The sequence below is a fragment of the Halictus rubicundus genome, chromosome 6, assembly GCF_050948215.1.
Source record: "Halictus rubicundus isolate RS-2024b chromosome 6, iyHalRubi1_principal, whole genome shotgun sequence".
NCBI lineage: Eukaryota > Metazoa > Arthropoda > Insecta > Hymenoptera > Halictidae > Halictus > Halictus rubicundus.
In genome coordinates this window covers 5,901,459-5,929,439 of record NC_135154.1, presented here as the reverse complement: position 1 = coordinate 5,929,439, position 27,981 = coordinate 5,901,459, and the positions used below count along the sequence as shown (strand labels likewise).

General features: G+C 49.1%; 1 protein-coding gene across 9 annotated transcripts; it reads right to left on the bottom strand.

The window, feature by feature from the left end:
• Nucleotides 1–106: 106 nt before the first annotated feature.
• Nucleotides 107–27,449, bottom strand: LOC143355087 (SLIT-ROBO Rho GTPase-activating protein 1). 9 transcript variants are annotated; one of them, XM_076789581.1, is made up of 14 exons: nt 26,923–27,449; nt 26,651–26,834; nt 10,134–10,317; nt 9,694–9,859; nt 8,673–8,897; nt 7,383–7,511; nt 6,347–6,568; nt 5,987–6,262; nt 5,308–5,903; nt 4,992–5,213; nt 4,851–4,921; nt 4,593–4,773; nt 3,821–4,226; nt 108–1,528 (listed from the first exon to the last, which is right to left on the bottom strand). In XM_076789581.1, exons 2-14 carry the CDS (start codon nt 26,727–26,729, stop codon nt 401–403), a joined length of 3,885 nt encoding a protein of 1,294 aa, XP_076645696.1. In that variant the 5' UTR covers nt 26,730–26,834; nt 26,923–27,449; the 3' UTR covers nt 108–400. The 9 variants fall into 9 exon arrangements, with proteins under 9 accessions (XP_076645698.1, XP_076645696.1, XP_076645697.1 ...); XM_076789582.1 differs by having other exon boundaries at nt 27,314–27,449; XM_076789585.1 differs by adding an exon at nt 11,215–11,591 and having other exon boundaries at nt 26,651–27,448.
• Nucleotides 27,450–27,981: the final 532 nt, after the last annotated feature.

Genomic DNA, 27,981 nt, shown 5'->3' with positions numbered 1-27,981 from the left:
AGTCGGGTATCTCGACGAGAATGGGGTTCGGGTTCGGGTTCGGGTTCGGGTTCGGGTTCGGGTTCGGGAGGACTCGCCGCATCGAAACGAACATTTCGCGTCCTCGTGTTCTCGCGTCGTCGGGCCGTCGATTCGACGAGCCGCGTCTTGTCCACCAACTATATACGTGTATGCGTATGCATATGTATATACGTATACGTATAAGTATATATGTGTCTATATGTATATCGAGGAACGATGCTGGCCGGCTTCTTGACTTCTTCTTTTTCTCGGATAGAGCAACTAACGCGCATCGTCGAGTCCTCGCAAATGGGCGGAGTAACTGGTCAATGGAAAGTCGAATGGTGAATCGTTGGTGACCGGAGAATGATCGTAGGACGATGCTAGGATGATCGGAGGATTAATTGGTTTGTTCGGCGCTTTGCGCTTGTTTCTCAATCTTCCTCGCGAGTTCGGGACTCATGTGCGGATGCGGGAACGGCAGCACTGGTTTTCTAAGTATCGTCGGCTTGACCTTGACCTGGGGCTTGAACGAGGACACTTGACTGCCGCCAGTCAGGTGCATGTCCGCGAACTTTGCGACGATCTTCGGCTCGATCTTGGATCGAGGCGGAAGCGGCGACCTCAACGGCATCGAGGAGTCCGAGGAGGAGATTTGATTCGAGCTGGCCGATCTGATCATCTCTTCGGGCTCCTGCTCGGGCTCGTTCTCGGCGTCCGCGGCTCGCTTCAGCTTCGTCTGAGTGTCCGCCGGGTTCGTCTTGGTGTTTTTCTTCAAGGTGCACTGGTTCTGCTTGGCGAACCGCTCGGCGGCCGTGCTCATGTCGGGCGACTCCGGGCCGCCTGTCGGCGAGGTGGCCGCTTCGGCGCGAGAAGGTTGCACCGGCGTCTCCTCGTCCGAGCTGCTCAGACTGCTCGACGAGGCGGATTTTTTGCTCGCGTCCTGCGCCGACAACGGCAAATCCATCACGAGGTCCGGCGTGTGCTTTTGTCGCATCTCGCGAAACTCTTGCGAGCTACGATAGATTTTGTTGTTCGGCGGCACCGGAGGATTCAATTGCGTCTGCGACGTGGCTCGTCTCTGCCAGAGCTCCCGATTCGCCGAGAACGTCGGTTGTTCCTGTGGCTCCTGCTGCTGAGACAACGCGTTGTTCCCCGTTCCCTGAAGGGAATTCCCGACCATTAGCTGGTACTGTAGCTGATGTTGATGCTGATGGTGGAGCTGTTGCTGTTGCTGTTGCTGTACCGTCTCGCCCATGCTCTGGGACTTCCAGTGCTGCTTCCTGCTCGTCCCGCGTTTCGAACCGGTCTCCTGGCCGATGATCGATCCCGCGCGATCCGCTTCCTCGGCGACGATTTCTTCGCCGGGCCGTTGCGTCGACGACTCGGCGGCGAAGCTCGATAGCTTTTCGCTGTCGGCTCGTTCCGTCGCCGGCGATGCGGCGTCCCCTCCGATCCGATGTTCCGATGCGAACGCGTGCTTTTCCCTCTCGGGCGTGGATATCTTCGCCGCTCGAGACGCGCATTCCTGAAAATAGGTTCACGGTTCAAGGTGACGCTCGTTCCGCTACAATCTCGTAAATCGAGCTCGCGCGCGATCAGAAGCTTTCGAAGCGACGGGTGGTCTGGTTACAAAATGAACATGGAACGGGGGGTGGCTTTTCAATCTTCCACAGATATTTCTCTTGCGCAAAGATCTTGCGATCTTTCAACGCCTAGAGCATACACGCAGGCACAAACCCTTGTCTCGAGAGAAACAAGTTCGTCGACGTACGCTCTAGGAGTTGATCTCGCGATCGGATACTAGAACCGTGAATTTGGATGAGTTCGAGGAAGAAGAAAAACATAGAGCAAAAGAATACTGTGATACGATAGACAGTGGAAAAATAGAAAGAAGAAGGGAGAGTGGGAAAAGAAAGAAAGAGAGAGAGAGAGAGAGACAGTCCGAACGCAAGTTTGCCCGTGTTAGTGGAAAAATTAGAGGAGATGCGTAAAGGCGGCGACCGACCAAGATCGGTCGAGATCGCCCAAAAGAAACTCGTGCACGGATTAATATGCTGGAGGTAGGATTAAAAACTGCTCGTAAAACCGTGAATATGATCGTGGGAATGAATGTGCAAGCATGACGAACACGAAAACAGCTCTGCGTCGATACCTATCTCTCTAAGGATGCCAGCAACCGAGTTAATATTAACTGGACTGGGGCTGAGACGACGCTTCTGTACTCACCTAAGCCGACAGAACATCCGCTGGACAAGTAGAGTAGCCTGTGCGAGTAGCATTCCATCTCGGTATTCGTCTACAGACTGAAATCGCTTTTACAGAATGCTAAACGTGATTCGCAAAACGAACCGAACCAACCAACCAACCGTTCTCAAACAGAGCCGCTCTCCTTCAACGAGAAACGAGAAACACAGAAACGACAGAACCACACGAACGGACACACTCTCTTTTTGCCAGTAGGTTTATCGAACAGTTTTTAGTCCGTTTCGCCCACTATCTACGTGTACGCGAAACTTTGCTTTTTTTTTTTTTTTAATCCTGCGAACTAAAGGCTGACTAAACGTATATCTGGAAAAACAGCAACCATCCCACACTATTAACATCGAAACAAAATCGTGAATGCCGCACGCGCGCGCGCGCGTCAACGGAGAAACGCGTGAGGCGCAACGCGCAAAACAAAAAGGACACAGGCGACGCAAGACAAAGAGACCAAGGCACATGCAGCGACAAACACGTATATATTTCTATTTTATTTACAAATGTATCGTACAAATCATCGCAGCTGGTCGAATTACCACCGTAGCGTCTCGGTGCAAAGTATTCTTAACGTGTATCCCCCCCGTATTCCGTTGTCGCACGATTCGATCTTCGATCGGTTTCAAAGTCGACGTCTATCAGGTAGTCGAAATTCGTTTGACGCTGATCGGTTTTTGGAAAATCGCGTCAACGCCTCTTCCGCGTACCCAATAGAACGCGATACTCGATATAGCTCGCGACCGATAGATCTCTTCCGCGTTTTGCGAAACAAAAGCAATGCCAAAATTTGCCGAAGTTTGCCGAAATTTGCAGAAAGTGCGAAACGCGTGCAGCCCAACGAGAGTCCGCTCTTCAACCCCTTGTCTACAGTTTCTACGTTTCTTTGTCCTTTCGTTATCGAACGACTCGAAAAGTTCAATGACAATCGAATTTTGGTCTTTGCAAGACAAAGAGTAAGACAACAGTCGATCTTTGGCTATGTTTCCACCAACGGAACCAAAGAGCAACCTTTTAATCGATGTTGCTCCGCGAAGCAACGCCGGGTCAAAGTGTTCGAAACGACGGAAACAACGGTAAACGAGAAAACTACGTGGAACACGTTTTCTACTTTGAAGTTTATACCCGCGCACCACTTGCCATTATCGCCAAAGACGAATAGTACGACGGCGATAGTAGAGGATGCAGAGAGACAGCGACCAACCACTTCACGCTCGGCGTATTGTGGTTTTTTTTTTTTTTTTATTCTGCTTGGTCGAATCTGCGAGAATGAAAATGAAAACGAAAGCGAAAGCCAAACTAAAATCGAACGTCATCGGCTAAGAAATTGCTCGAGATCCCCAATGGTGGACACGTACGTAGCCTCTCGTTGGTCGGGAATGCCGTCGCGTTCAAAAGGAAACCGATTCGAGATTGTAGCGCAACACACAGCCATGCAGCACTTGTGCCTAGAGTTTCAGTCTTTTGCGAGTGCGTCGCAAAAATGTACACAAGCAAACCAATTACGTGAAGAAGAAAAATAAAAGTCGAACAAGCGTTCGTACTAAACGGTAGTTTCCAATACCTCTCGACTGATGATCGGCTGCGTGGACGAGATGCAGGCCGCGGCGTTCGTGACGAGCGTCGGGACAACGCCGCTGCTGTTACTTCCGGTATTGTCGAGCGCGGTTGCGTTCGTAGTCGGAGTTGCAGTCGCAGTTGCAGTTCCGACTCCGATTCCGGTTCCGGTTGTAACCGAGGCCCCGGTCGCGCTCCCAGCTGTGGACGTCGGCGTCGGCGTCCCCGTAGCCGTGGCCGTGGCGGATGCGACGTCCGACGCGATGCCGGAGGACCACGTCGACGGATTTCCGGAGGGGCCCATCAGCGGCGAATTGTTGCTCGACAGAACGCTGTCGGCCGAGCTAGAGGTTCGTCGTCTCATCGATTCTTCGCTGGACGACTTCAACAGTTCCTTCTCGCGCTCCTCGTCCCTGGACAAACGATCGAACAATCTTCAGACAGCCGCGCGAGACAAGATCCAATCGAAAAATAGATGCTCGCTGCTAGTAGGAAAAGTAGGATCACCCGATTCGAGAACTCTCGCAATCGGCGGCGGGTTTTCTTCGCTCGCGCGTGCATGAACGATCTACGAACGACCACGCGAAATGATGGAAAAATCGGGTTATTCGATACAGCGAGCAGCTAAATCACGACGAGATCGAGAGTACGCTACTATGGTATGACTCCTTTGTCGCTGTCGCAGAAATGTCGCCGCGCGATACCGATGCTTGCTAATACACTAAAAAGCATTTTCGATGATTATAATCAGCCATTGCGTGTGATTGAGTCGCACTTACTTTATCTTGATCATAATATATTTATCGGGAATAAGCCCCTCTCTACCAGCCAAGGCACCTCGCCACCAGTCATTACTGACTTGCGTGTATAGAGTCAAGGTATCCCCCTTTTTGAAGCTTAACTCTCTTTCGGACCTTGCATTGAAATCGAATTGCGCTGTGGCTTCAAGGTTTTCCGATTCTGGGAATACACAAAAGGAACGTAGATCGCGCACTGTTGGATTCCTAAGGTACGACATAGATCGATCTCGCACTCACCATCCTCGGACGGGTACACCTCGGAGTCCATGTCTTCCTGGACCTGGTCGGTCGGCGAGTCGCCCACGTCGCTGTCGACGAAAAAGAAATCATTCGAGAAACGATTCGAGGGGCGCGTCCGGTTCGAGAAGGTACACTTACGCGTCGTCCGGTTCCCTACTGATGTACTTTTCGTACTGAGTACCTCCAATGTCCTCCGGAAATATCTCCTCGCAGAACGTGATAATGTTCTTGATCAGTTCGTTCACTTGGTTCTGGTACTGTACTTGATCCTTGTCCTCGGGCACGGGTACCAACGTGGGTCCGAAGCAAATCGCCAGGTTATACGGGTCCATCATGTTCTCGTCCGAAAATTCTGAAAGGCTGCGAAAACATTCGTTCGTTGGGTTAGCCTCGCGAAAAATGACAACGCAACTGGTATAGGCGTCCGCCGGTCGCGCGACTAGAGAATACTCACTGATTTAAAAACGCGAACAGATATCGCATTACAATCACAACCGGTCTTGGAAGATTCGAAATCAGTTCCTTCATCTTGTTGACGAACTCCTGCTTCGACTCCAACTGCGCCAATTCCATGAGGTGCTCGAAATAAATGATGGGGAACAGGGGCTCTCTGAGCTCTCTCAGATAGAGCTTCAACACGCCGGCCACGCTGTTGATGTCCGACGCGTCGGTCACGTCGGCCAACGGGTCTTCTCCTCTCTCGAACCATTCGCGGAAATTGTTGATCTCCACCTGAGATCCCGATACCCGAAAGATCCCTTGATGATGCAGACCGTACAGGTTGATCACTCTGATGCAGCTCTTCATGATCAACGGTATCTCCTGATTCGTGCTCTCCAAATACTCCTCCAACGAGCCGCCGAACAACTTTGGCTGGCCGTTCATCTGCAGCCGGCCGATGCGTTTCCGTCGCGCCTGTTTCTGCTTGGTCGTCGACAACGACGGGTTCGGACTCGCGGTCGAGCCGTCTAGCAAACTCTGCCGAATGTACTCCTGTTTCGCGTCTAGTCTGGCTATTCTGGAGGTGCCAAGCAGATACTCCCTGAATTTCTGTAACGTTACAAGAAAGAAAAAAAAAACCATAGGCATCAGCGATTTCTCCCCATACTCGTTTCTCGTTTCGTCTAACTCACCGTGAGGTAGAATTCTTCGGTTTCTTGCCTGTCGGCCCTGAGCTTGATTTGCACGGTTTCCGGAGGCCTCGACGTAGGCACGGCGTTCTCTCCGAAATACCTCGAGCAATCGTAGTCCTTCGCCGTCAACATCTCCAAGAGGCTGGCCTCCGCGGTCTCCAACGTTTTCCAAACTTCCTCGGATTCCGTTCGCAACGTCGTCACCCTCAGCTGCAGCTGCGTCAGACGTTGCTCCATCTCGGCGTGCAACAACTTTTGTAACTCGGGTTCGGGAGCCTGCGAACACGAGCGAGCGTCGTTACCATTGCCAACGCCGTAAACGGTTTCGATCGTTTTATCGTTAAATCTCGCTAGAGTTACTTCGTCTCCTCGTTGCCCTTGAAACTCGAACTTTTTCGGGATCATGAACGCGGAATGGTGAGACTCGAGGAATCTTTGCTTGTCCGCCCTGGAGTCCAGTGCACCGACGCAGGCAGACAGCTGTTCGGCGCCGGACTGTAGCGAACGTTGTCTGCCCTCTTCCGCGCTACAGTGCATCAGTAACGCGCGGGCGATGCAATTGTGGAAGCCGAAATCCATGCACTGAAACATTACACGGTAAAGACCGGTTAACCAGTTCGTAAGGGATACGATCAAATTGCTCGATGTTAACCGGTAGTCGGTAGTGGGTAGTCGATGGTCGGTAACCGATAACCGGTAACTGTTCTTTAAGCGGGTAGTAGGTCATCCGCATACTATCGAGAAGCCAGTTCAGTAGTGCTCTTTTAAGGCTCGTCGAAACTAGTACGGTTTGCACGCAATTTCTCCGATAAGGGGAAACCAAACTACGCCAACCAGAATTTACTCCCGGTAGAAAATGTTATAGCGTGGTCGTAAACTTGACTCCTTGGACCTTATTCTCGCCCCGATACACCGCGAACCTTAATGCCACGCGTGCCAACGTAGGTACCCGAAAAAAAGGGATCCGTGAAAGCACGTCAAACACACGGAAACATATTTTGATACTATGACGTCTCATTCGTATTGTTGCGGTTCGCTTAACATCGCTACACGGTACGTATAATGGATAAACGCGTCGAAAAGACAAGACAGGACAGGACAAGACAAGAAAAGACAAGACAAGACAGGACAAGACAAAGCAAGGCAAGAAAAGAAAAGAAAAGAAGAGAAAAGAAAAGAAAAGAAAAGGAAAGAAAGGAAAAGACGTCGAACAATCGAAACAGATTTTGCTAGTTCCTACGACCCTGAGCGAAGCCCAAGACCTTTCACACCCATACTTCCGTCGCTTGCGTCGTGTCGTCCCAGTGGCCGAAACACGAGTACTTCAGCTGCCGATCGATTCTACGACCACACTATATCTCTTCCATGAAGGGCACAACGTCGGGTAGCAACTCACGTCGATGAGATCCGACAGATCGTCCACGAAGTACTTGTGTATCGTCGTGTTCGAGGCCTCGAGGCAGAGAATATAATCGTTTCTCGCTTTCAACGCTTTCAGCTTCGCCTCTTGGTACTTGTTCTTCCTCTGAAACGAATCAAAACGAATACAGGTCAGTTCGATCAATTGTAATCGGCGCGGTACGGCGTCTCATCTCGTCTGGTCTCGTCTCGTCTCGCTAAGTACTCGTCTGTGTTGCGGGCGCTGCATCGCGAGCTGCTCTCTTCCTCTCTCTCTCTCTCTGATCGCGTCCCACGATGGGAGCATGATCGCGCGCGGGAACCAAACCGTTCTACCCTGTGCGTGGGATCGTTCGACTCGACGAGCCCGTTCAATGCAAACGCGAATCTTTGCCTCGCTGAGCCGTGAAAGCATCGCTATGGGAACGCATTTTCACCCGACTTTTCGTCGAGTTCTCAATCTGGCCAGGTGCGGTCGGTTATTTAAGGTAGTCAAACGATATCGAACGGATAGAAGAAAAAGTTCCGAAACGGTAGGATAGCTTTGGAAACCCGGCGGACGCGTTTACGCGGAAAGGCGAAAAGGTTGATCCGCCGCGTACCGCGCCGTGCCGTTTCACGAGCAGCTTCGATAAACGAGAAGAAGCCCCCGGCGCACTTTGAAAGTTCTATTTTTGTGAACGGCGCGGCACGACCTTTGATGCAAAAGATTTCAATTTGGACCGGAAACGTACAGCGTGTGCCGTGGATCTAGGGAGATTCTAAAATTAACGCGACCGGCGGGATCTTTCGAAGTAGTAAATGAATGAAATTTCGTGCGGTTTATACGACGGAGAAACGAGCGTACGGATGTGAATAGGGACGGGCGCGGTTGGAGGAAAGTAACTGGAGGAAGAAGGATAAGAAAAAGGAAGAGAGAAGAAAACGTGGACGGAGACAAGGACGCGAGTAACGAGCGTTCAACGAGGGAACTGCGCGAGGAAAATCGATAGAGCGCGCGGACGTTGAGTGCAGCTTGGAGTTTCGTTCGGTCTGGGATTCGTATTCGTGGGTTGCAACGACAAAAGCAAAGGCAAAACTCTGCCGGGTGTGCAGAGAGCACGAACCAGGGAGTAGGGAGTAGAGAGTAGGGAGTAGGGAGTATGAGTAGGGAGTAGGAAGCAGGAAACAGGGAGCAGGAAGCAGGGAGTAGGGAGCAGGGAGCGAGCAGGGTCAGGCGTCGCCGACGGTCGACGGTCGACGGTCGAATCCTAACCCAGACCTGGTCTTGGTCCCCTCGTTGGCCTACCTTATTCACTTCCTTTTCGATGAGTTTGTATTTTTTGCTACGCGCCAGCTTCTCGGGCGGAGCGTTCGCCACCTCTAGTTTGCTGCGTTGCTGCTCCGCGACGCGAAGCTTCGTTTCCGCTTGCCTCGACTCTGCTTGGTACGCTTGGTACGTCTTCATCGTGGTGTGGAGCTCGTGCAACACCCGCAGGATTTCCTCGTGCGTTTCATAGCCTATCTCACGGCACTGAAAATTCATCGGAACGCGTTATTCTTGCTAATTTCGATCGATACGAACAATTCTTGGGATCCGACACTGTCGTTCCGATTTTCAGAAAGATAGAAAGAGGTGGCAAGCCGCGATCACGCGCAAGGAGGCGTACCGCGTTAGTTACGTTAAGACAGTTTAGGCACGCTAAGTTTGATCGCTGTGCTACGCGTTGCGGCTTACCAGAAACGTTTGCCAAACGAACCGACGCGGCGCGACAAAAGATATGTTCGGAAACTTACAATGCGGTGTACATATACGGAGTACGGTATACGGTTTATGGAGTACGGTATACGGTATACGGATACGGTATACGGTATACGGTTACTAAATTCAGGGACGCGGCAGCAGCGAGCAGAGACCAAAACCGCCCAAGACATCTCACGCTGCGCTGGATACCGATGCGCGATAACAGGCATGTAAACAAAAGCATGTGGTCAAAATTGGAACCTGATTTCGATCCGCTCCGAAGAGAATCGATTCCACGGTCGACCGGACGAATTGGTGCTCGCGTAACAAGGACAATTGGTGCTGCCCGCGATGCCCCTTAACACGTTCAAACGGCTATTTATTTCCCATTGATCCAATAATATCTCGGTTGGTTTACAGTGTCGATAATATCGATACAAGTTGACCGTCTCGAAAGACAATGTACGTTGCGACGACGACAAAGGTCTCGCGCGATCGTTGTTCGAATAGAAACGGTAACCGCGAGCTTCGTCTTGGACAAATCGGAGAACATGAAACATTGAAATATTTAAGCGGGTCTACTCACACGCTTGTATATCCGCTGGACGTCTTCCATCACCTGGTTTAGACGGCCCACGAGGTGCGTGCTGTACACTTCCGAAAGCGCCGCATGGTCCCTGCTCAAGGACTTGGTCTCCTTGATGAGCTGCTGCCAGCAAGCGTAGCTGGAGAACAGTGGCCACTGTTCTCGCCTAAAAATCGTTCGAGTTTACCGCCGGCTCCGAATACGCGTCTAAAGTCTAAAATCGAGTCGCGCCGCTCGGAATAGTCGAAATCGGCCCATCGAAATGGGACACAAAAACACGCGAACAGCTGTACAAAGAGCTTAGAGAGAGAGAGAACGTGTACCCCGCTCCCTCCTACAGGCTAGTAAATTCGAATTTCGAGTCGGACATTTTGTAAGAGCAAGGTATACGCGTGTATCGCATGCATATACAATGTATGATACACATATATTATACATACTTTTGTTTTTGCTCCTTGTGCCTGAGCTGTATGCTTCTGGCCATCTTGTCGAGGGACTTGCTGTAATCGAGCTCCAGCTCGGCTCTCTTTCGAAAAAAATCCTGAAGCTCCGCGACGAGGGCGACTTGCGCCTCCATCCTGACGTCGAGACATCTCAGCTGTTCGTTCAGCTGTAGCCGTATGTCTGCAAGAGGAAAGAAAAACGTTCGCCAGGTGAAAATTCGTCGTTTGTTTCGTTCGTTTCGTATGATCGTTCGATGATCCGCTGCTTCGCGCTAACGTTACGTTCGATTCCGAGTATGTAATACCATGCCTCTTCGCGTCTTTCAACATATGTATCTCGTTGTCGGAAACCAACACCCAGCCGAAAGAAATTTCGAGCGAAATCCGTCGCCGACCACGTATCCATCGCAGCTGGCGTATCGATTTTCCATAGTTTCGTGGCGTGATTCATCCCTCGAGCAAAGAAGAGAGATTTTCGAGCTCTCACGGGGGTGAAACGCACGCACGAATCATGCCACGCACGCCTACCGCCGTATGCTCGAACTCGAAACAACCTACGAAAACGCCCGAGACTGTTTCAACTTGAACCGAGACAGCAACTTTTACCGAGATCTTTCGGAGAGGATACTGTTTCTAATATATTTTAGGGGACTTTTCAAGATGCTCCGATCAAAGTTGGCAACGCGATCCGTTGCTCGTAAACAATAATACTTTCGAGAAAGAACAATCTTCGTCGATCGTAGATAACGAACAACGACCGGCGAGGAATAGCTGTGTCGATTCAAGTTTCGAGACTCGTGATACGAACGCAAAAACTGGGCAACTGAAAAGAGAAGAAAAAGTAACCATCTAGTCTAGCATGTAGCCGGTCGTTCCGATCGCGATTTTCCGAACGAATAGTTCCGGTGTTTGGTTCCTTTCGAAATGACTCGACTCGACCCGTCTAACGTTCGACAAAATGAAAACGTATTTTAGGGTAGTTCGCGGAGAGTTTCTAGAAATCGGGGAAACATCCTCGTAGAAAGGTCAATGGGTGGTCAAACGAGCGAGCGGACAGCATGGCCGAGCCGCCATTTACCTTTCGTCAAAGCTTCCCATTCTTGGCGTCCGGCGAGTTTGAACATTTTTCTGCGTTATCCGTCAAGTTCGCTGGTATCTCTCCCTCTCTTTCACTATCTTTGTCTCCCTCTCCCCCTCTCACTGTCACCCGGTTTCTTTTCTCGTCGGTCGACGGGTATTCCTATCCTCGTGCACGGGGAATCTCGTTGTGATCGTAAGACACAAGTTTATTGCGCGTACAGAAGGGCGCGAGCCGCAATTCCGTTCACGTATCCGTCGCGTATTATCGACAGGCTCGCGTTATTCCCATTTTACGAAATTCTCTCGGGTTTCGTTTCGATGCGTGCGCCGGGTTACGTGTCCCCGTGTAGCTCGATCACTTCAGGAGATTCGCATCTAAATTTCATAGTACACATATCATCATGGTCAATTTCAGATTGCTCAGTAGCGGGGATTACGATGCAACAACGACGCGCATCGAGCGACGGGCACGATCAATTGCCCCGGCTCTCGACTCCGGCCTCTCGACTCTCGACTCCGTCGAAATCGAGAGCAAGATCGGCGGGGTCTCATCTTTCGTCGACGTCGTTTGCCCTCAGGGGCGATCCGGGAAGCTCTCGGGGCAAAGTGCGCTCGTTGCCCGTGCTCGATGCACAATACAATGACGGCTAACGATGACGTCGAACGAGCTCGATGAAAAAAATGGGAGAAGAAAGTAATCTAATCGGGAGAGCTCGCGAGGCGAGATGGTGCGGCGCGCGAGATCTAATCGCGCGCGCTAGTCTGCTCGAGCATGCGCGTCTTGGCGCGCCGATCCGTTGCGGGAGAAATAATAATGCGGGTTGCGATGACGATGACCGATGAAAACACCGAACGTGCGTTCGAGGAGGAACAAGAGCAAGGAAGTAGAGGATCTACGACAACGAACGCAGAAATTTGAAAAATCTTTCTACAAACGCGTCCCCTTGCATTCGATTCCTTTCATATTTGCGTCACGGAGAAAAGCAAAACGACCAAAGCAGCTCTCGACGCGTTCTAGCCTTACATGCATAGAGACGCTTGGACATGGATACGCCGTAGATATCCCAACGGAGATCGCATAGACGAGTATCAATATCCGCTAGCAATCAAGGTTGCTCGGTGAAACGGACTCGTTCGTTGCAAGTAGGTGTGCATCTCGGCGGACGCGAGTACCCCGGTGACTTTTGCACCGCTCTAAAATTCGTTTTCCGAGACAACCGTCTGTCGGGTAGCAACGTGCGCAAAGGTCGATCGAACGATTGAATTGTTGCGAGAGAAAATTGAATGCTCGGTGACATAAAAAGTGCAACAGCAGCTCCTCGGAGCTCCTGCGCCCATTATAGCTCGAAAGAGGATTCTGTTAATAGAATGCAACTCTCTCTCTCTCTCTCTCTCTCTCTGTTCTCCCTGGTACAGTAAGTTGGCGTATCGCGAGCTTACGCTCCGCGATTATCGACTCCGATCGGCTTCGGATAACGATGCACGTTGTTGCGTAAAGTTTTCAAAGAGCAACGGACACAGTTTTCACAGCGCGTTGGCTATGCAGAGAATTATTTTTAAATTGCCTTCGAGTACCGGCTTAATAGGCCATTTATGCCACGGAGGAGAGTCCAATGGCCAAACGATCGCAAAGTACCTACGCGTTGTGCACGCCTCCGACACGCAGAACGCGTTCCTATTAAACTCGAGCTTGTTACACAAACGGAAATCAAACGGAAATTTCAATGTTCCGGCACGACTCTTATTAGATCTCGAGTCGAACAAAAATGTCGCTCGAACTATACCGAACTTCTCGGTTTATCGCGCGTCATGTGCGTAGAGTTGCGTTCATCGTGGGCGAAACCCGATAAAGCAGCGGGCATAATTCAGTTTGAACAACTATTCGCAATATCTAAAATCTGATATTGTCGTCGCTTGTTCCTATGTATGTATCGCGCGTTGACCTGTTCAACGATCATGTAGAAACGATCAACTCGACTGGACTCGACTCGACCCGAACTGACGCGACGCGAACAACACTCGCATTCGCGAAACAAAAAACATTCGCACCGGCCGACGACCATTGGAATTTGCTAGACGCGTTTCTTGCTTTAGTCATCGTAACGCGAGCAATTATCCGCTAACACCGAGTCGATCGCAGAGGTAATTTCCGCTGGGCTTCGGCAAATCGAGAAAAACAACGAGTACGCGATACAACAATGAGAATGTGTACAGTGTCCGACAAGTTTCGATTCTGCCTCGTTAAAATCTGTTTCGTCCCGTTTCGAAGATGCGGCTTGTCCCAGTTGCGTTGGACACCCTATTCAGTTTCCGTTCCGTTAACGCGATTGCTGCTACCAGCACAGCGTCGCGTACACGTGGCGCTCCGATTTCTCACGGGAAACGGCAGTCGCACATGTACGACGCGTACGACATAACGGTTTACCGTTCAAACCAAACAAATGGACACCATCTTCTCCCTCTTCTATTATAAATAAAACGATAACGCGTTAGTTACCCCCGTACGGGTAACGTCTTTTCTCGTACGAGTATAAACAGTCGTCAAATAGTAGATTTGATGCTTTCACGGCCTGGAATGTACATACACATGAGGAGTGGTTTTCGGGAGAGAGCCGTGTCCAAAAGGACTTTGGTCCCAACGTTTCGCCATCATTGCAACTGGCTTCATCAGGGGTGAAGAGTATCAGAGTGTCTTCACCCCTGATGAAGCCAGCTGCAATGATGGCGAAACGTTGGGAACAAATTCATTTTGGACACGGCTCTCTCCCGAAAGCCACTCCTCATGAGTCGTCGAATTGCAAGTTCAATGAAAAATCTTTACATTGTACGGGAATGTCAAAATCTGTCGAATCCTTTCGGTATGGCCGTTTTTGACAACGTCTTTCGACGGACGTTGTCTCGAAAAATTCGGATAGGTTCGACTACTCGATGGCGCACGAGTCGGAAGATGGGTTCCGAGCGTAACAATCTCGTAATTCTCGGTCTATCGGCGAACGCGTCAGCAACGCGACGTAGGGCTAATACCGGAAAGGGAAGCTGCGCAGCGTTTAACGATACAAGATAGAATAAAATAGTTTGTCCGTGGGTTTGTTCATGCGTTCGTTAGTGCATGCACGCGTGCGTGCGTGCGTGCGTACGTTCGTTCGTTCGCCAACGAAGCAGACGCCCACGGTCGATCGAGAACGGTGGTCTGTTAGACACAATTGCCCTTAAATTGAGATGTACTTTTTCCACGGTGCGGTGTTTCGTTCGACCCGCTTGAAGCTTCGACAGCCGGTGTCACGCACGCGTGAATTCTCTCGGTCCCGGTTACCGAAAATGCAATTTCTTTCGTGATCCGATCGAATCGATATTACGCTTCACAATACTCGTTCGTTATCTTTAACACTAGAACGACCGAGCAATAAATGCGACTGACGTATATTGCTTTGTAACAGTGACAAGACTGTGCCCAGACTTCATACAACTTTTATTGTGATATGTGCTTCAATGAAGAGGTTCGTTAAAAAATTTCCGATGAAAACATTTTTACAATTTCAGTAATTGTAGATGAAAAAATTAGGAACCAGTCATTTTGACTGCTCCGGTCGTTCTAGCGTTAAGGGGGCCGGCAGGCATTTGGCCTTGATTGTCACGCTATGTTATCCTGTGCCTTTTTTCTAGACATTTTACGTCTTAAATAAGTAATCAATTAAAAATGCATACCACCGTGTTTGTACATGTCTTTGCTACGTCTGTATAGAGCCTTTTTTTCCGATACGAACACTAAATCTCTCGAAATTAAGAGAATCTTTCAGCGGCAGCCATCTTGTGACGTCATACTTGCTTCAGAATTCGAATTATCTGCCGAATATTACAAATTACTCCACGGTGAGGTAGAAATTCGATTGGACTTTTAGGAAACACACAATTGACCACTTCTAAACTGCTCATTGCAATATTGAAGCGGCAGCTTGTCTAGATTTTGACCCTTGCATACGTATATGGATTTCAAACCATGCCGGCCCCCTTAAGCTCGAAGCATGTCGGAAGAGCGTCTCAAAAAATGACAGGGTTCGGCGGCATAAAATCTCCAACAAAGCATGCAGCCGTCGCGCGGTACCGTTAAAAATGTTATCGGTGCGACGACGAATGTGCAAACTACGGGAAACCGGACACTCGCGGAAGACACGCGAGCAATAAACAACAAAAAAACCGTCGACACGCTCGAAGTCGAGTGGTCCCGTGACGGGGAACAACGCGATAAAATATTATCGCGTATTTCAACGGAAGAAGAAAACGTCGATTGCAACCGGGTAGAAACCCGCTTAGACAGCGATTGCTACGGTCAAATAAACGGAACGGGGCTACTGTTTACGCTACTGTCCTGGCGAGCTACCGAGCAACCTAACATTGTCGTTGTCGCGTCGTGTCGTAGTAGACTGTAGTTCCACCGACTGTTCCCTCTACCGACGCGACGGGTCCACCGTTCCATTCGATCCTCGTTTTTGTCGACGATCGGTCTAATTTTCCAGCTAGTCGCGTCCAACTATTTCGCGACAACAGCTACGAAAAATTCCGACGACTTATGCAAACTTTACCGCCGTCGGATTTCGCTGTTCGTACATTACTATAGAAGTCGGGATTTACAGGGGGGGGGGAAAGATGTTATAAATAGTCCTCTTGTTCCTTGATCCACGGTCTCGATTTCCATCGGTCGCGGATTTTTCGAATCAGCTTCCGTTGCGCGTCGATTATTCGGCCTGTCGTCGATACGGGTTTCGATTGCTATCGACCTCGGATTTCCAACGACTCGTTCGACGCGCACCGCGACAAACGCCGATGAATTCGCTCGAGAGCGCGATCCGCATTCCGAAACTCCGGTGCTCGACACTGTATTTACCAAACACCGATTCCAGACGGGTTTCCCAGAGCTGGCGTTACACAGCGATACCACTCGCCTCGCGGAGTTCCAGTCTGCCGAACGAGTCGCGCAAAGTTTCGCTCGATCGTTCCGAGCAAACCGTACAAACCGTACAAACCGAACAAACCGTCGATCGACGGATCATCGTAGACGTAGTGCGCACTGCGTTACGGAGACACCACACTATCGACACGCGTCTTGCGAGATCTCGTTAACGACAGACGACAGGATAGACTGACGGACGGACAATGTCGGCACGCAGGAGCAGCAACGGTTCAGGAGAGAGGAACGCGCGACGAGCTCGGTATTCGTAGGTTGACGCGGGACAACGAACAAACGAGAAACGTCCTTTCTCTCGTTCGCGCACGATTCGTCTCGGAACGCGACTACCTGACTGATCGGCGAGTACTGATTTATTAGAAGGCAGCTCAAAGGGGGGCGCGGAGGGAAGAGAGGGGCAGACCGTGGCGAATATCGGTATTAATTCGAGCTTTATGGCATTACGATTCTCTTCGCTTGTGTGCGATCTACTTTACCGACTTGGCGAAACAACACAGTTTTCCCAAAGAAAATACAAAGTTCATTCAATCCTGAAAATTGTTGATCGAATTGTATATTTGCTCGATGAATTGATTGATAACGACTCCGCGGTAGTACAGGTATCGCGCGTGCGCACTCTAATCAGCGAATTGGAAAGAAAAACCACGAGCCGAACAGATCGGAACAAGGAATCGAGAGATCGTTCCGCGTCGGCAGCTGGCGTCGACTCGTTTCGAGTCGGTCGAGGCCGTGGTTCGTTGCGAAATGACCGGGAACGATTAGAAACGAACGACTCGGTCGCTGCACCACAGTCCAGTCTGAGCAGAATGCGAGAAGGAAACGTAGAGTTCGAAGGAGAGAATAAGTAAGTATTGCTCGCATCGGTCGAACGAAGCCAGAGGTGACGCTGGGGGATATCTGGATGGGAAATAACGGTGGCGGTTGGTTGGCGCGATGGCGGCGCGGTTTCGACGACCGCGAGAGAATCCTCGAATCGTCGACTCGTCGATCGGTCGCGACCACCAGTCGAGAAGGACTCGGCCGCGCGAACTGACCAGCAACGACAGCCACTCGTTGCTTCGACTCTCGTTAAATTAACCACAATTGCCAACAAGGCCTACGCTCTACACGCACGCGCCTTCCTCTCTACGCCTACTGGCTGTACGCCGTGTGTATTGCCACGGATACGCGTGCCCCCCGCCCCGTGCACATGCACGCATCCGTCTTAACGTTGCGTTCGTGTGCGTTCAACGGGAGCGAATCATCGCGCGACTCTCGACTAAATACGCGAAACTCGACGAGCAGCGGCCGCAACCAGACCGAGAGACCGCACCAATTTTCGGGATCGCTTATCCTGTCGATTTCCCGATTACCGACGCGAACGCCATCCAACCGATTAGCTACCCTTTCTTATCGACGATAGACACGCGGTACGTACAACTTCCAACGGGATGAACGTCCCCGACTTCTATGAATCGCTCGAGTCAACATCTTTGTGTGCTTTGCCAGTGTTTGATCCTAACAATCAACGCGAGAGTATTTCCATCGTTTATTTTATGTATGTACGTATGTGCGATACACGTAGACGGTGAAATGGACATTTCGTAAAATACAAAGCACAACAGGAGATTCGCTGCGTTTGCAATCGTCGAAGAACATAATCGATCGATCGAATTTTTTGTCGAACGTGCACGGCGCGGCGGCTTTCATGGGATTCACTCGGTAAGCGAAATCTTTATTGGATTCGAGTTGCCGACACGTAATTAGCAAATTTAGGTTAAGTAGCAGAACTCTCGTGCTTCTACCAGGCGAGAGTTACCAAATCCGATCGTAAGGGCGGTCCCGGGCGTATCGGTGCAGGGCCCTTCTTCGAACTCTTGACACACGACACTCGGAAGCTCTTCCGTACGGCACCTTGTCTCTGCGACATTTTTAGCATGTCGGTATACACGGTGTCCCTAAAGTATCGACCCATTTTCCTAATAGTATAATTTATAACATACTTGACAAACTTTCGAATCGCTCTGCTTCTCTATCTATGTTGTCGGTGAACGGAGACACAGGACACAGGACTCAGGACTCAGGACCGTGCAGCTCGGGAAAAGAGGCATGGCGATACGACAAAGATACCTATGTAATAACCAAGATGACACTGCGAGAGGATGAAGAATCCTGGATGGCGCGATTTACATGGAAATTGGTATCCAACGCAACATTTTCCTATCCACTTCCTTCCTGCGCGATTCGAAGGGAAGCGTCAAACGGTTATGGCGACGTTGGCTCCGTTTGCATTTCGTTATCTCGATTCTGGTGCAGACCGACGGCCTGTAATTGTGTTGAGGTCGCGTGTGCGTTAACCAGAAACAACGGTGCAACGCGAAGCCAAATGGGAGCGCAATGCCCTCTTGCGAGAGCAGTATTGTCCGTTAGCCGTGGATTTTACGATCGGAACCACGATGTTGTTTTCGATCATCGATGCGACCGTCTTACCTAGGCCGCCCCGCGCCAAAACTATCGGGCTTCGAACCGGTGCGGCAGAGAACGCGGTTCGAGCTGGAAAACTTCTGATACTCGATCGCGAGACGGGACAAAGCGTTACAGGCGTCGCCGAAGCCACCTAAAAGACCTTCCGATTTTTCCAAGGATAGGACACGCGATACCGAGGGTATCATGCGACCGGAAACTGTGCTTCACCGTCGGTACGCCATATGGTAACGCATATCGAACACGTACATATCGGCTCGTCGAACAAAGATACATTAAGTAATTCCAGCGTGTTCGTGAACCTCGGATGCGGTATGATTTATCGTGCGACGAAACGGGACTTTTATTAACGTTGCTCTGTGCCTTGCTTTTCGATAAAAACTAAAGTCTCTTTGTACGAAAGATTCGGACAATATCTAGCGGGAGTTGGAAAGATACGGTGCGTATAACAGTTCGTAACGAAAAAGTACGATGCGAGCGAACGAAAGAAAAATGAATCGTATGAACCATATGTCCGCGTGTACGGTGGAAACACGAAAATAGTGATCCGATGATACGGTGAGCGAGGAAACACGCGAGGAATGAACCGGTAGACGACTGAAAAGAACTCGTGCAACTATCAGCTAAACGATTAACAAATTTATACATACATATTTACAACAGCAGCTATCACGATCTTTTTTTTTTTATCTCGATCTTCCGATTGTATAATAATTACAATTTTGAACACTTGGCACGGTAGAATCGAACGTAAGAAAAGAAGAGGGCCGTCCGGAGCATACCTGGAAAGACGTCCTTCGTGTCAGGATTATAAGGATGAATCCATCCGTTTCTCTGTTGTATAATGCACTGGAACATGTTGTCGATCTAGGCGTGGGTCTCGATTCGGCAACGAAGCGGAATAACGATGAATCAACGTGCAAGAGAAAAGAACAACAACAAAAAATAAGATGTGTAAAGGCTCCGTTAGAGGGGACAACGTTGCACGTCGTCGCCAACCGGTCTACGATCGGTTCTCCCTACCCTCTTCTCTGGGAAAATATCCCTAGAGGGCACACGCGAATTAACTCGAGATCGATCCTGCGACTCGATCCGCTCGCAAGCACCGGATGCGTATACCGGCAGATTTTCCACGGCACGTCGAGCTCGTATTACAACTTTTTACGCAAACTTTCGTGGAGCTTCCTTTCCATTGGCCAGGAAATCGAACGATCTCTACGGACACGATCGGCATCGATCCAATCGTTGAGGCGGAAGGATGTCGGTCCCGATTACGATCTGGCGTGTCTCTCGTTGCGTGACGATTTGTTCGGGAGGGTGTATCCGGCGGTTCTTTATCGATGGTACGCCGTCAGAGGGCACCGAGTATTCGGCCCACGATGGTAGTGTGTCGAGAATCGCGAAGATCGGATCATCTCATAGTCGTTATCCGCGGCGGTGTTATCGCCGTGTCTCCTCTATTCGATTATCGGTTCTCTTTCACCTCCGTTCTCGTCATTTTGCTGGTAACCGTCCCACTCTGCTTTTCTTTACACATGTGTGCTCGTTACACGCTATGCGCTACACCCTTCGACTTGCTGTACGACACGGCACAGCAAAACAGAGCACAACAGAGCACGGCAGAGCAGAGAACAGAATACGGCACGACACGGCACAGCACTGCACGCCACCCCACCCCACGCCACGGCGCACCACTCGGCTTTTATTTTTTCCTCGATCGGTCTGTGGGCTGGCTCTCTCTCTCTCTCTCCCTCCCTCTCTCTCTCTCACACACACACACTCTCTTTCTCTCGCCGCCAAGACAGCTGTCGTTCCCCTTTCGGACAAATCTAAAACCGATCCTCCTATATTCTCATCCTCGCCGGCAATGCTGCGTTTCACGTAGAAAGTGATTCGCGTCCAACAGGCAGGTAGAGCAATATGTACGTACAGTTTTGCAGGCTAGCAAGAAGATAGCACGGCTCGGGTTTGAATTCGGTTTCGGCACAGCGCACAGCACACGGCACACCAGCACTCGGCACGCACAGCGTACTCGACCGACCGTTCTCGGCCTTGAAACCGCGCACTTATCCTTCGACTAGCCAAAATCTATAACATCGGAACGATATAGTCGAGACGAGGAGTCTGCCAGTTTCCGAACGGGTTCGGTTCGGATTAGGACTCGGAAGACGGGAAAATACGACGCAACGAGAGGGTGGCAGAGTCCGCAACGATGGCTGTCCAAGTTCCTTGAAAACGAGGAGGAAAGGAAAGCCGAGGTAGTTGGGTTCTCTCGTTGCTCCTGCGACCAGAGGGTGGCTGGTCGGTTGGTGGCTGGGATCGAACTAGATGGCTCGTCGCCAGGCAACCGGATTTTCTCTCTCTTTCTCTCTGTAGCTCTCGCGCGGCAGCCTCCCTTCTCCCTTCGGTACACGTACTCTCTCACTCTGTCCGACTGGCTCGCCGATTCTCTACCTCTACCTCTATACCCGTGGAGCTCCGTCTCTCGGTTCTGTACCGGTGCTTCTCTCGCTTCTCTCGCCTCGTCTCACCTCGTCCCGCTTCGCCACGGCTCGGACTCGGACTGCTTTCGTTCGAACGTACTCGCCCCACCGTCGTTACTCGCTCGCTCTCCCTCGTTCCCATCAGAGCTGACGGAGCTAAGGCTCAACGGCTCCTCTCTGCCGACTCGCCGGTCGCCACCCCCTGCGCCTGCATCTCCTCCGGAACGCATTCGATTCTTCTACCCTGCCCAAGCCGGAATGCGACAGACATACACACGCGCCTTTCTACCAACGATTTTACGCGAATATAAAAGATATATTCGCCCTGGACGACCACTAATCGAATAGCAAGAGTATCTATTACCGCTCTGGGAAATTACTCGATTTTCCATTCAACCGCCAACATCGGGGTATCCGATGATCCAAAGAGTATTCAGCGGTTTCGACAGGCCAAAGGCGTCGGTCAAAAACGGTACGAAACAGCGCGGAACGGTCTGCCCGCGATATTTTTCAATTCCCTATGCAGTTTCCGCGTTTCCCATTGTATGCCGTCACTGGTCGTTGGATCGTCCTCGAAACGGCAATTCTCACGGTTGATAGAACAGTTCTGTGGTGCAGTGCGCGCGCGACGCAGCGACACGGCACGGCACGGCACGACACGACACAACGGAGCCACAGCCGGTGCAGATAAAAAAGAAAGGAGAACGCGGCTCTCTCGACGCAGAGTCGATTTAACGGAAACTTTCTACAGAATCTACGAAAACGCGGAGAAACCGAGACGAATTTTCGAATAATTCTATCAGCGACGCGCGTTCTCGATGCACCGGTCGTTTCGAAATCGACTGAATCGCGTAATATATGTGAGTATATACATATACGGTACGGGGCGCTGCCTGACGGATATCGTATCAGCCGCGATCGAAAAATTGGTCGAGTGGAAGAAGGCTAACGAGAATCCGAGGAAAGAAACAATAGATTACGGACGGAGATGAAATAACGAGGGACGCGCGGAGATGAAAGAGGGGCGAGGTGCCCGGTGCGCTGGGTAGGGGAATCAATGAGCATTACCCGCTACCCGCGCTATAGCTTTTGTTTCTGTCCTCGTTGCGCCGTTCGAGATGTACATGCACCGTGGATCGGGCTGGCTCTCCCACCGCGTTGCGTTCTTCTATATAGACCGCTCGTTCAACCCTCGAAGCGTGACCGTGACTGTGACTGTGACTCTGCCGACACGATCAAACGGAGTGCGCGTGTCCACCGTGTGTACGCCAGTCTCGCCTGGTCGCCTAGTCGCCTCCATTCGCGCTCGCATCGCGTCCCGTCCGCTTGCGACCGAAGACTACTCTTCTCTTTACATGCAAACATACCGCAGTCCGTTTCACGGCCGTGGCCGTTATTTAACCCAGAGCCACCCACGCCGTCACGCTCCCACCCCTTCCATTTTCCAATCGCGCTTTTCCTTCGTTCGCTTTTTAACAAACAAAACAGTTTCTATCCTTTGAGTTGGTCAAGTTCCCGTTTTTTTTTGTTTTTTTTTTTTTATAGAAAGCTTAAAGATAAGTTTCACTTTATCGAATGCAACATTGCCGACGACCGCGTTGCCTCGCTCGTTCGACCATTTGCTTCCATTTTTTCAACTGCATTGCCAGTTTTTCTTCTTAACCCATTAGCGCCCATTGTACTCGCTTGAGTACAGGATAACAAGATTATATTTGTTTGCTTCCAGCGCCATCTAAGATTGACTAGATGTTTTGTCCATCGTTTGCAAGTACTCACTAAACACGTAGAAAGCTGTATTACTAATGGTTATTTCTTTTTTACCGAGCATAAATGAGATATTCGCACATATTTTGATTCTACAGTCCGGTATACTGCGAGTCCCTGTTCGCTCTGTTGATATCCGTTCAGTATAGTGTAGAAACGATAGTCATATGAGGGTGAGATGGGCATGTATTAAGTGTAAGGTTACATTGTGTACTGAAAGAGACTGTTTCATCCAACACCATTCATAAGTCCATTGTACTCGATTGAGCATATATATGTGTATATATATATTTTTTCCGCTTAAAAGTGGAAAAATTGCCATTTTTCACGATTTTCGACTTAAAATCGCACTTTTAATCGTTTATAACTCGTAAACGAATTAACCAATATCGGTGAAATTTTCAGCATGGATAATTTATTCGAGCGAATCAAATACATTCATTAAATTTTCAATACAGGCTCAGATAAAAAAGCTGAAAAAACCAACTTTTACTATTTCTTTTGCGATTCCGACCAATTCAAATTTTTTTAAAAAATTGTTTACACCTCGTCTAATAAACTAATCCTTCTAACTTCTCAATAAAATTCAAGTCATTTGATCTAATTTTTAAAAAGTTATGTTACTTCAAATAGTGTAGGCTCAGTTTTGCTCGTTACTGTATATATCGCTTCCTGTTATTTTTTTCTATTACTCTCATATATGGATTTACTTCTAATAAATATCTAAGTACAGTTATGTGTGTTTTATTAATTTTATTTTAAAAAAAATTCTTGGGCGTTAATGGGTTAAAAGAACGTGATTTTCTAATCGACTCGATAGGTAACTTTCCCGCCAGAAATCTCGAAATAATATTATCTTACGATCGTCCTTCTAGAAGGACAATAGACATATGTATGTATGTATGTATGTATCTGGTTTATGTACCGAGCTATTTTTACGCGTTCATTTACGTGTCCACCGAAAATTAGGAACGCAATTATCATCATTGCGATCGGATAATAAGATTTCCTAGTATACTTGGGATAAAAGGAGATCAAAGGCAAGAGAAATGTCAACGTTAACATACTTAATACATTGTATTGCCGACATTTTACGTAGGGTATGTAAGAAACCTATTTATAAGTGTCCGGACGTTATCAAGTTCCGGGATTGTTTGTCATAAGTTCGATTGTTTCGACTGGCAACTGTTACGCGTTGATAAGTACATTGATATTGCCGATTAATTGTTCTTTCGATCGATAAAGAGAGATACGCGAATTGTTCTTGCCCCTATCCCCCGTTGCATCATAGTCTAAAATAAAATTTTACTATTTTTGCTCGCGTCTGCTCGCAGCTCTGTCTGCGCGGTTACGAACTGATCGTTATCATTTGCACGTAATAAATTATTGCAAACCTTTTCCACTGATCAACCACTCTTCGCGCTAACGCGACATTCCCAAAACTTTTGTTTTCTCTCGATCGAAAATCACTCTTGTTCGTGTAAACACTAGGCGAAAGCACGGCGAAACGTTAACTTTTCGCTTCTATCAACTGCTCGTTTTATCGACACAAATTTCATACAATATTAACGCGAGACAACGGTAAACCGCCGAAAAATAAGGAAATCCCTGAAACTAACTGTTATCAAGATGTACTCGCACGATAAGCAGGTTCGATGTACAAAAATCTGCTGTCTCGTTTTGCAGAATCATTTTAGAGGTTATGGTACCAAATGCGATGCACTCGAATTTAAAATGATTCACGCGCGTCGCAGATGCGTATAGATGGGCGAAACAAAACCAATCGTTCCATATAAACATTATCCCTTTTTTACATTCTTGTATAGTTTCAATAAAAGATTGGTTCGATCATCACGATCAATCGCTAAATGTTACGTATCGTAGTGCAGTCAGAGTCATCTGTTACTTAATTTCGGAGGTAGAACTATTGAATTTCGATTTCGACCAGGCATATAAATCGATTTTACTATATACGTTTACATCTATTAATAATTTGTTAGTGGCAGCGAATTATTTCGTTCTATCCACTCTTCCGTTCTTTCTAATTGAATTGCGAAAGTACTAGGAAAGATAACCGCTTCTCATGGCCGAATAGGAAGCATCGGTTTCTATTGTAACAACGTTAAAACAAATATGCCTTCGAAATTTCTATGGTAAGCGTCTGTACATCGGTGAAATACAAGATAGGAGCAATTCGAATTCTGTTTTTACGCTCATCCAGGATCACATTACCGATCGGATCGAGTAAAATTACGGGCCGTTCGCGCGCAAACAAAGGAAACGTAGCTTCTTTCGCGGCATATTTTCCCTGCCGTTCGATAATGGTTTATTGTCCGAAAAAAATTAGATCGAAAGTTCGGACGGTATTATTTATAGACTCGAAAAATCGAATCGATCAAAGTCCACGAACGAATGCATTGTTCGTTTGACCGCGCGTTTGCAGTTTATACAATTTGGGCGGGGATGAGCATCGATCTCGGCGTTGGAACGAACAATGTTGCAGACTAGGAGACTATAAATTGAAAAGCCATGCATAAAGGAAACGGTGAACACAGTCGTAGTCACACGCAGCAACTCCGTGCGGTGGAAGCAGCCGTGGTGAACAACGGAATTGTACGCATGCGCTCCACCAGCCATCAAGGAACACAGATACGCATCCAGCGCGATGACTGAACCGTTGAACGTGTGTGCATTTAGGGGGAAAGGGATGAGGGATCGGCGTCCGAGGAGGGGCGTGCGTGAAAACAAAATAAAAACGAACCTCGAACGTTTGTAAACGGAAGTAGGGATGGGCAGTCGATGTACGTTCTTCCAGAGACTTTCGATTGAATCGAATTGTAAGAATGCCGGGCACGTTTCACGCGATATGTACACACACCGACGATCACGGGAAGGGGAGGAAACTTTTGACACTCTGATCAATATTCTGTAATTTTTCTAACAATAGCTTCTCATGTTTTTCCAACGATGCACGCGCATTATTCGACCGTGCAAACAACACGTTTGCGCAACGCGTCGTCCGTGTTTGAATAACCGCGTCGTGATAGAAAGATGATATTTAACAGCGGCTGGCATGCGAGTTTTCGCGAGAATATAGAATACCATGAAACCGATCCTTGGTGCTTCCCACGACTTTAATATGCAGACGGGGCAGTTTCAAGCTGCCGCGCCAACATTTCAACTGGAAGACGTGCAAGCACCTCGTTGTTCCTCTCTCTATCGGGTACCGTCGCGATTACACGCGACCAGACAAATAATCACCCACCGTAACAAACGCTACCTATTTTTAAAGACTTTCAAATGTTCCTTCATTTTTCTACGTATAAACGCGATTGCATCGTAACTTTACTTCGCAATGTTGTCCAAATAGTCTACGTCCATGGGTTGCACGTTCTAACGAAATTTCAAACATCTGTCGGCCATACAGTCTACGAGAGGCTCGAGGATTCCAACACGTCGAACGCATTGAAAAACATGAAACCCTGCTGCCTAACGCGTCATTCGTGTAAAACAATTTCGATTATGCATATTCGAATGACCAAAGCGTACGCACGAATCGGTTCCAACGGAGGTTACATTGTATTTAATCGTTTACAACGGTTGCTCGCGTTCGGTGTACATATTATACGTATAAATAGGGCCGCTGGAAAAAGGAAACTTTCTCTTCAGGTAAAAGGAGGAAGAAAAAGGAAAGCATGAGAGCAAGAGAGCAAGAGAGGATAGAGAGATGCAAAAGTGCGTGGTTGCAAGTTGCAACTTACTATTGAAGACGAGCAGCTTCCGTGTGGAGCCCAGCCTCTTGATGGGTGACTTGACGCCGTCGATTTCTTCTTCGTCCATCACACTCCCTACGGTACTCTCCGATCTTTATGGAATATCCCGTGTTACGCGGGGGTGGTTAGCTCCGTTGCAACGCGCACCAAACAAACGAGACGACTTTTTCCTCTAAACGCAAGCAAAGAATTTTTGTCACAGTTCAAAGCATTCTCGAGCACGAGGAGGTCACCGCTTCGTTGCGGTGAAACCGGTTTACCGATGGCTTGGTTGCTGGTTTTCTACGATCTGCACTAGACGCGCTATCAACGAGTACGAGTACAAGTACAAGAACACATGTGCTGGCCGTGTATACGGCGCGGCGGCCAACCTATAAAATACGGGAGAGACAGAGACAGAGAGAGAGAGAGAGAGAGAGAGAGAGAGAGAGAAAAAGGAAAAAAAAAGAACGAAGACGAGAAGAAATGCCAACGAGAGAACGAGCGTGCGATCGGTCGGTCGAGCAAGCGAATCAGCGAACGAGTGAACACGAGTGAACGGCGCGGCACGGCGTTCAGTTCAGGCCCGCTTCTGCCTTCTGTCTCGACTACTCGACACTCTCGACACTCTCGACACTCGGCAGCAGGCGAATCTCGATGTTATGGCCGAACCTAGCTTCGTCGAGGGTCACCGTGGTGACGCCGGCTGCTTCCTGACTCTGACTACCCCGAGGCTCACGGAGGATATTCTTGGACTCTCGTATATATTAATTCAAGTTCGGAGGACCGGCGTCGCTACCGCCGTCGCTACCGCCGTCGCCGTCGTCGCCTGCTGCCCTCGTAGATACATCGTCACTTACCCGCCACGTCGCGTCACTTTTGTTGCCTAGCAACTGTCCCCCCGGGATGACAACACTTTGCTGCCACCTACCGTGCTGGCTCTTTACCACTTGGAACATTTCCTCGGTAGATAAAATGGATATCGTTTCAAGTTTATTTTTGCGATCGAGAATTACTGCTTGGAGCAGTGGTTATCAAACTTTGTCGGCTCAACCTTTTCATCGTACAATTTCAATACAAATTAAAATAGGATTCGTAAGTCATTTCTCAAACGTTACCGCAAAATGTCAAAATCAGTCTCCACCGATGTTGTCTGTAAGTGGAGAATCGAGCATTATTGGCAATTTATGCTTTTATGTTTTTAATCAGAACAATATTGTTAAGACGAATGAGTTGTAGAGCTTGTTCCGATCAAAACGAGTGCAAACACGACATCATTTGGAGTGTCTTTAATGAGATTGTAATTTTTATCGTAACATTACGTATCAGTGAAACTTGTT